The sequence below is a fragment of the Cyprinodon variegatus genome, unplaced genomic scaffold, assembly GCF_000732505.1.
Source record: "Cyprinodon variegatus isolate N-32 unplaced genomic scaffold, C_variegatus-1.0 Scaffold120, whole genome shotgun sequence".
NCBI lineage: Eukaryota > Metazoa > Chordata > Actinopteri > Cyprinodontiformes > Cyprinodontidae > Cyprinodon > Cyprinodon variegatus.
In genome coordinates, this window is record NW_015150573.1 from 256141 (window position 1) to 265902 (window position 9762).

Below are 9762 nucleotides of genomic sequence, written 5' to 3' on the forward strand. Positions count from 1 at the left end.
CTTTCATCATCTCCTCATCCATCCAGCCCTTTCCATTTGCCTTAATAACGACTCCAGCTGGAAAATTCTCTTTAGGCAAAGTCTTTCTCTTAAAAATCACCATAGGCGGCAGTTTCTGTCCATCCACGCCCACACTTCCCCCTTTAACGTTCTCATGGCGGTCTCAACAACGTCGCAGTAACAACACAAATAGGACGCTCCGCTCTATAGGGCGCGCCGCACATTTTGAGGGGGAAAAAAATACGTTTATATGCGCCTTATAGTCGCAAAAATACGGTATTTGATTTAACAGTGCTTTATTAATCCAAAAGAGAAATTAAATGTTGCAATAGCTCTTTTTTTTCTTTTTTTTTTACCAGTTACTGTATATGATAATAGCTGTAGGCTAGAAGTATCTACTGCATCAATCGGTCTGGAGAAGCCTCTGACTGAAGACACTGAAGATGATGCTCTCTGTTGTCCATAATGTCTCTATTTATGAAGAAGTCTTCTTTATAAATCTACTTCAGATGCTCTAGAGGAGTTCTGAGAACAGAGAGAGCCTTCTCTATTGACTTGTTGAGCTTTTTTAAGTCTAAAGTGTTTGTCCTGTTGGTCTGCTGTGTTAGCTTTGTATGCAACCGAACATAGAGATGCACCTTTCCACTTTTCCCCATACGATACTTGGGCTGTATCGTCCGATATCAGACCAAGACTGTTGCACAGATCTCTAGATCAATGAACCTGTATTACAGTTTATTTTATCAATAAAAATGACTTGACCTGATCCAATTATTTAATATCGTAGCAGAGCATTGGAACGTACATCTCCCCGACCTGAGTGGTTTTCTTGTGTATGATCCATAAGGTAAATTCTGGATTGAAATCTGTTTTATATTTACTGAGCTTATTGATCACCTTTTTAGGCTTTGTTTAATATTTTTTCATGAGAAGGTACCATAGAATATTCTAATAAATGGCCGATTACAAGCTGTGAATTACTGCCACTTGATTACCTGCATAAAAGCTTCTCACTTTGCTCAGAAGAGCATTGTCATTGTTTAATAAGTGCAGCCTGCATGGAACTGGAGAGAAAGTCATTTATTTAACATTTTACTAACCTATTTTGAATAAGTAATCTAAACTGATCCTGTTGAATAATCGTCCTCTCCTGAAAAGTCTCGAAAGTTGCTGTGATATAAACGCCAAGTAATGAAATCATCAATGCGCTTTGAGCTAGTAGGGCGTTCAGCATCCGCCAGAGAAGTAACCATTATCGTATTATCTGTGTACTTTTAGTAAAACTTTATTCAGGGTTTCAGAGGTTGATTAAAAATCATTAAGTCATTAAATGATTATTTTTCAAATTAAGGTCTGAATTGGCATTAAAATTCATTCAATGTGATTATTGTGGCATTTAAAATGCTTTATTTAAAAAGCCGTATTTTCAGAAAAGTAGCTTGAGGTGGAGAAAAAGCTGGAGAATTGGAAAATGCAAATTTCAACAAAAGTGGCTGGAAATTGAAGAATTTGGGACATGGCTGCAGCTTGTCGACTGTAAATATGATGCAGGATTTTGTCGTGTACATATGAGAGTCATGGGTACTTCTTGGTGGCATTAAAATTATTTCAAAGAGTATTAAAAAGCATAAAAATTCAAAGCAGCAACTAGAGTTACTCATTCCTGTATAACCCCTGTTATTGTTTCATACTTTACCTTTATTTAAATTAACTCTTACACAGTAGATGACTCATATCCCTGTGGGATAAAAACTATTATTCAAATAATTAAATCTGCCACTTAGTTTCAGATTACGCACAAATTAAAAGAACATTGAAAGGAGAAAATGGGATAATGGAAAATCTGTGAAAATCTTCCTGAGCCTCATCTAAAGGATCACAGATCTAATGAGCAAACAGCCTGACGGTGATCACTGGAGATGGATCGATACGGTGGCCCTAAGTTATCTGCGGCCATTATTGGCAGTTTTCTTTGTTTCGTCTTGTATTGGTGCCAGCCCATATGTGCAGAGGAGAGAATGCTAGAAATGAATTGGTTAAATGACCCGCTGTGAGTTAAATAAAAGATATCCTGCAGTACAAGGCTTCAAATGTTCAGTTGTGTGAAAACTTTATGCAGGTTTGTCCTATTTATGGGTTAATTGTTGGTTAGTATCAATTTTAAACCGATTTTCATGACTAAATTAATCTGATAATAACTATGCTGTGCATAGTTATTGTTGTTAACATCCTCCAAACATCTCTGGAACATTTAAGATGCATCTGATATACAAACATTACATTACTCAATCAGATTATTATTTATGAGCTTTTTCCCTTTTTCATTTACAGTCAAGAAAAATAAACATTGTGGGAAGAAATATATTAGAGCTGGGTTAAAAGAAAATAGATTCTAATATTGATTCCTAGAGATTGGTTCATATAACCTAAAATCAGTGAAATCGGTGTTTTTTTTTTTTTTTTATTTCCTGTTGAATGTTGATTTAATACTAGAATAAACATATTGCATAGCTGCAGTCATTTAACTCAGTGTAATTTATTTCATCTAAAGATTGTTTTAAATATCAGAAAACCAATTTAATATCCTAAATTTTGAGAATCAATCTTGAGCTTTACCAGTTTATTAGGGTTCCTATAAATTAAAACACAAACTGCGCCTCCTTGTGGTTTAATTTCTCAACTGCACTCATTAAGATTCTTTGATACTGATCAATAAACCAAGAGAGATTAAATGAAATTAAACTGCATAAATATCGTACTACAATCAGGATACTACAAACCTGTGATATAAATGTTTTCTGTCTTGTAAAAGCATCTGGATATAATTATTTATTTCAATTTTAACAAGCTTTCTGTGCAGGGATCTGATTTAACTTAAGAAAAACCACCTAACCTTAGCTGCTTTGTCAGACCGCATAGGGAGAATTTATCTGCCTTTGGAGAACTCTCTGACATACAGAAAAAAAAAACACTTTTCATTTTAATTTAAATTTAATATAAAAAAAAAAGACCTCCAAAATGTCTTTGAACAATAAAAAACAGCAAATTTTCCTGAGTAAAATCAACAGACAGTGAATAACTTTATTGAATCTCATTGGAGAGGATTTGCATTTAGTTCCTGTCTTAACCGACTTCTCTCCCGTTTTTGTTTTTCTGTAGTTCTCACAGCTGCCGTCACACAAGCTTCATTACAGTCGATGCTCCACAAGATCCTCACAGCCGGACCGTCGGCTTTCAACATCACTACTATCCTCTCTCAAGCTGCCCAGCTCTCCAACCAAGGTAAAGGACGCTTCTGTTTTAATGCTGCTTGATGCGCACTGGTTGGTCCTAAAGGAGCCTCATCGTTTCGTTTTTTTTTCTCCAACAGCTCAACAATCAAATCAGTCACCAATGTCTTTAACGTCAGACGCGTCGTCGCCGAGGTCCTACGTCTCGCCGAGGATCAGCACGCCGCAGACGAACGTTGGTCCTTTAAAGCCCCACCTTAGCGCACAGCCCGTCATCTCACAGCCAAAAGTGAGTCACCAGAAAAAAACAAAACAAAAAGAAGTGCTTCATGTGGGGAATAAAAAAAAAGAAAATAAAAAAAAAATCCACTGGACTTTGTTTTCTAAGTTTGAATCAAATCAAATCAAATTTATCTGTATAGCCCTTTACAATAGCCAAATGGTACCCAAAATGCTTTACAGCAAAGCCATAAAACAATACATAACACATGTAAAACGGATACAATTAAAAGTGCTGTAGTGGTGCAGCGCTGCAGGACATTAAAAGCCTTCCAGAGGTGCATAGAAAGGAGCAACACAGAAGGAGGACATCTAGGAGACTGTATTATCCTAGTAAGAATTAAATGCTAATTTATAAAAGTGGGTTTTAAGCTTTTTTTTTTTTTTTTAAAAGGCTGAGGTCAGTAGTGGTGCGGATGTCGGGGTAGTTTGTTCCACAGTCTGGGAGCAGCGACGGCAAAAGAACGATCGCCCCACTGCTTGAGTCTTGACCTAGGGACCTCTAACAGAAGCTGACCAGAGGAGCGTAAAGCTCTGCCACAATTGCGAAAAGTTAAAATCAAAGAAAAGTAAGAGGGGGCCAAGCCATGAATAGCGTTAAAAACAAACAGCAGAAGTTTAAAATCAATTCTAAAACGGACTGGAAGCCAGTGGAGTGCCGACAGCACAGGAGTAATGCGTTCACGTCTGGATGTGTTTGTTAAAAATCAGGTGGCAGCGTTCTGCACAAGTTAGAGACGAGAAATTGATAAGTGACTGAGGCCAACGTAAAGGGCGTTGAAGTAGTCCAGCCTTCTCAAGATCCTGCCGACTGAGAAAGGACTTGACTTTGGCCAAAAGACGGAGCTGAAAACGGAGCTAATCGTAGTTTGAAGACATTTTTATTTCCATCCAGGAAGCTTTTTCGATTCAAAATGTCAGGAATAGATTTGAGTTTGAGGTTTTATACAGTAGCCCAACAAAGCCTTGTTTTTGTTTTGGAAAAAAAAGCTAATTGAAACAGACGAAGGGGAATGAGGGCTGTTTGGTTTCTTTTATTAACTAACCCTAACCCTGCAATACCTCATATCTGTCTAAGGTTACGTTAACACTGCAGGCCATGATGCTCAATTCTGTTTTTTGTGTGTTTTTTGCGTTGGCGTTCACATTTCCAAATATATGCGTCTTGTAAGTGATCTCCTGTGTGAACTGCAGAAGTAAACATGGATGTTGGTGCCGGCGCGCATCTAGCGATCTTTCCCAACCTTAAAACACAATCCTTTCAAGATCATAAATCATAAATACTGCTCTCCGCATCATCATCTTCCACCATGGTTGTTGTTTTTTTGCCGCTTTTTCAAAGCAAGACTCAGAATGGCGACCTTTGTGGGGTATTGATTGCGTTCAGGTCGGATGAATGCGACCTGGCTTTTAAGACACGGGTCGCATTTGAAAAGATCAGATTCGTATCGGATTCAGGACCACATAGCCAAGTGGCCTGGGTCGCATTGGAAAAGATGAGATCTGCGTTGTTTAGAACGCCATGAAAAGATCAGATCCATGTCGCATATGGGCCAAAAAATCAGATTTAGGTCACTTCAGGCTGCTGTGTGAATGTAGCCTAAGTTTCTGAAAGGGGGGGGTTGTTAAAGAGAATCATTGGCCTGGTTGAATAGGTGAGGTTCTCCGCTCTCCTGTACAGGGGCTGCGATGATAGCAGGAGAAACCTGAGTCCACCCCCTCTGTTTAAGGTTGTTTATTCTTAACATAGATGGCTTCCTTCTCTCCCCATCCAAACAACCTATCTTCTTTGTCCAAAATGTCGTCCTCAAAAGAATGTCCTTTGTCCATAAGGTGTAGATGTACCACAGTTTTGTCCGAAGAAATTCCTTTCGTAGACGTTTCGTTTCCCATCCAGGAAGCTTTTTCATAAAAAATGAAAATTTCAATTGAAAAAGTTTTCTGGATAAAAAGCAAAACGTCTTCAAACTTGTAAACAAAACCCAGTGGATTGTTTTTAATTTTCTTTTATGGAATGACTGCCCCGGATAAATGAGAATCTTTAGTAGCATTTTACAACAGGTACAAGTAATTTCCCTCTGGGATTATTAAAGTATTTCTGATTCTGATTCTGATGTAATCTGAGATATTTAGAGACCCAAAACTATGTCCTAAAATACATAAATGTTCCAATAAGTATATGTAACTTTTAATACATGATTTTCTTTCATATTATTTTCTTATAAAAATGACAAGATTGTATAAACTTCACTTTTTATGCAAAGATAGAGTGAAGTAATGAGATGTATTTTTCAGGGGTTAAAAGTTTGCATTACGGTGATTTTTTTGGGGTCACAGTTTAAAATGTTCTAGAATATTATCTGACTTTCAGGCCCTGCTGCTCTTTGACCTGTTAAACGGTTGATTAGGGGAAGCCTTAGCCTGATGATTGACTTATTCTCTTCAGATAATTCAGTGGGAATAATCTAACAGGTATGAAGGTAACAGGTCACAGTGTGGCATCTCTAACCAAACATCAAAGATGAAACCGTCTGAAACAGATTGAGGTTTCTGGTTCCTGTGATGTTGCTGAATTCTGTCGTCAGAATGAAGTTTGGTGCTGATGTTGCATCGCTGACGTCTGTTTCAGGTGAGCACGCCAGCAGTGAAGCAGCCGCCTCATTCGCAACCCCCGTCTCAGCAGTCCCTATCGAGCGAGAAGCATCACGGTCACGACGCCACCACGGCCTCGCCGCGCGCGCTTCAGCGCCAGAGGTCAGTACGCACACATCGAAGCAGAGCTGACTGAATGGCGTCGCCCCAGAACTGGACTGTTCCGTATTTCCTGTTAAGCTGTGCTGTTTCAGCTTATTTCCATTCAGCTTTTTAAAATGTATCTTTTTGCTCCCCCTGCTGGTCATCTGTGGAACTTTATTTGCTCTGTTGGCCTTCATTCGTTTAAGCCTTTCTGCAGCTCCGTCTGGGTGGATTTTTCAAGGATTAGATCAGAGCTGCTGCAAGTATTTCCTATCAATTTTAATTTATTTTACATAAAATACAGCTTTGATCTTTTTTCTTTGAGAGCCAGATTCCATCAGATGTTTCCACATTTTTTATCTGTGATCTTTCCTCCATCAAATGTTTATGCAGGACGGTTCAACCTTACAGATCAGGGTCTGTTCTTCTCCATCAGACTCAGTTTGGGTCGTTGTTTTTGTTTACTAGCATTTTTGACCTCATTACAGTTAAAGATTAATCCAGGTATCCTTGCTGAGTTGGATTTATTTATATAAAGCCTTATGAAAAAAAAAAACAATCACTGTGCTTTTATTGATAACACTATGAGAGGTTATAGAGGGCTGCTTTATGTCATATTTAAAGGTCTATTTTAGTGAGACTCCTTTAAACATAGATGGTATTAACATACAAAGCTTCTGCAGAACAAGAAGGTTCTACTAACAGGGTTCCCGCGTCCTTCAAAATAAAACTAGGGCCTTAATTGGTATTAATAGTCTTTCGTGGGTCTTATATTTTAAACCATCATAAATAGGATTATTTTTATTACGATTTATTTTTGTAATCTTAATAAAACATTAAAATAGAATTTTTTTTTTATAAAAAAAAAAAAAAAAGCGGCTCTCCATTATTGGTTCCGTCCCGATAGCGGAACCAATAAAAGCATTGTTGCGGCCGGGACATTAAGACTTAGCACTGGTTGTGTTGTGGCTTTAAAACTGATTTGTTTTGTTCCCTGCTAAAACAAAGTTTGTGAATCCAGTTAAATAATTGTTAAAATATATCTTTGATTTGTGTGTTTTTGGCTTTCTTCCTGTTTGGGAAGTTTTTCAAAATTTGAAACATTAGTGCATTGGTTTATGTTAAAATAAACCTTTGGGTTAAGTTGTCGCAAGCAGGTTTTTCTTGTGTTTCTTGTGAATTTGGTCTTAAAGTTTTATTTCAAGTGGCATTAAAAAGTCTTAAAAAGTCTTGAATTTAACTTGCCTTATGCTGTAGGAACCCTGGTTCTAGATTAGATTCATGGGTTCTCCGCTCCCCCCCCCCACACACACACACACACACACACACACACATCATGACTGATGGGTCGATGGATTGCTTTAGTTTGTCTAAAGCGGAGGTCTTCGACAGGGGGTGCATGGGGGTCGCAAAAGTTTTGGTGAATTTGACTTTTTTTTTTTATACCCCCCCTGCAATTTTTTCCACTAATTGAAATGTCTTTAAATCCACATTAACATGAATTCATCACACTGTAGAAAACAGATAAATGGAGGCAGAAGATGTCTTTCAGTCATCAATGCTCACATTCAGCGACACACAGGAGCTCTTTTAAGCTGGACACCGTTTCATTCACAACACCTGTCCCATCAACCAGGACTCAGAATCAGAAATACTTTAATAATCCCAGGGAGGGATTACTTTCGTTACATTACTCCATCTGTAATATAGTGACTATAGGACCGGTTTGATAGAACATAATGATGAGAGGTTATAGAGGGCTGCGTCCTCAGAGTAAAGTTTCCTGTAAGTAAACATTAAATACACTTTACTCTGTTTCTGGCTTGTTTAACCCTCTCATGTTAAGATTAAGTTGTAGTTGCAGGAAAAATCTGATATTTGGAGAAATGATCATATGGGGTAGTAATATACAATTCAGACTTTTTTTTTGAGAGAGAGAGAGACCTTCACATTAGGGATGGAACGGTTTATGAAAACCGTCCAAACCGTTCAGTTCGACTGTCTCGGTTCGCGTGTGTTGCGTTCGGTTCATGAGCTGCTCCTTTTTCTCATAGGCGAAGCGTTTACACTCCAGAGCAGAAGGTGGCGGTAATGAGACCAAAGCCAACCATGACGGCGGAAAGAATGTTGAGGATAAAAGTGCAACAGTGTGCAAGCATTGTGCAACACGTTTTTTTATGCTAACAGCAACACGACCAACATGTCAGGCTAACAATCAACATATACCGAACCGAAAACCGTGACCACGAAACCGTGAACCGAACCGCTGATTTTGTGAACCGTTCCACCCCTACTTCACATGCAATGAATTCTGGGATATTGCAGATTTGCAACAGTGGTTCGGAGTGGTAAATTATCACTGAAGACTGAATCTGATATGAACATTAACTTTATTTGAATGTCACAAACAAAAAATTAACAAAACAAAATTCTAAAAAAATGTCTCACAAAATTAGAGACAACTTTTTCTCCTCCGACATTTGTTAAAACCTCTTGAGAAGGCAGTTTCTGTTAAACTGTTGGCAATATAGGCAAACTAGTAGATAAAGCATGTAGCATCCATTGGTACCTGTCTGGGCACACGTTGCGAATCCACAACATTGAAATCAAGATGCCTCTGGTGAAAAACCCAGAGGCGATAAAATCTACTAACTGGCATGTGTCATATCTATACACATTCGTGATTCATCTTATGTAGTATTGATTTCAAAATAATGCAAATTGGTAGTGATACTTATATGAAATTGGTGCTTAGAAAGGACTCAGCCATGTTGAAAGTGAGTCAGCAGTGCCATCTGGTGAGCTGGAGAGAAACTGTTTGTTGCAAATGCACAACTAAGTCCTTCTGTTGTACTTCTGAGTAACAAAAGCTCTTAAAATATGGATGTGGAGTATTTAGCTAAGTGGCATTTAGCTGTTGCAAATCTGCAACATCTGCCTGGAGAGGGTTAAAACACATGGCTCATGTTAATGATCAAAATATGATGATGGGAGATGAGCTCAAAATGACTTATTTGTTTAGATTTTTAGAAATTGGATAATTGTTTCCCTGGTTTCTGACTGAATAAACACTGACCGGTATTTGAGGTTCCTGTTTTTCTAGTTTTGGGAACGTTCCTAGTTTCCCTGTTAACAGATGAGGACTGTGAGAAACGCTTGTTAAAGTTTGCTGACGTTTTGTCCGCTGCAGCAGTCAGAGGAGTCCGTCTCCAGGACCCAACCACGTCGCCTCAAGCAGCAACACCTCCAACTCTGCCTCGGCACCCCCCAACGCCTCGGCGGCCCGACCTTCCTGCTCCCTCACCCCCACGCTGGCCACCCACTTTAACGAGAACCTTATCAAACACGTGCAGGGATGGCCCGCAGAACACGCAGAGAAACAGGTCAGTTCTTAAAATCAGCTTTTTTTTTTTTATCCTTCCAACCTGTATTTTGGTCATTTTTAAAGGAAAATTCCGGTTTTTAACACTTTAAGCCCATTTTCTGTAGTGTCCCGGAGGAAATCGAATGATCGACA

General features: G+C 38.6%; 1 protein-coding gene across 1 annotated transcript in view; it reads left to right on the forward strand.

Moving 5' to 3' along the window:
- wac (WW domain containing adaptor with coiled-coil) overlaps positions 1-9762 on the forward strand; it is a 35994-nt gene that overhangs the window by 24079 nt on the left and 2153 nt on the right. The window contains exons 8-11 of the mRNA XM_015375517.1: positions 3160-3282; positions 3371-3519; positions 6139-6263; positions 9436-9628. Of these exons, the coding sequence (XP_015231003.1) occupies positions 3160-3282; positions 3371-3519; positions 6139-6263; positions 9436-9628 (590 nt within the window). The remainder of the gene's footprint in view (positions 1-3159; positions 3283-3370; positions 3520-6138; positions 6264-9435; positions 9629-9762) is intronic.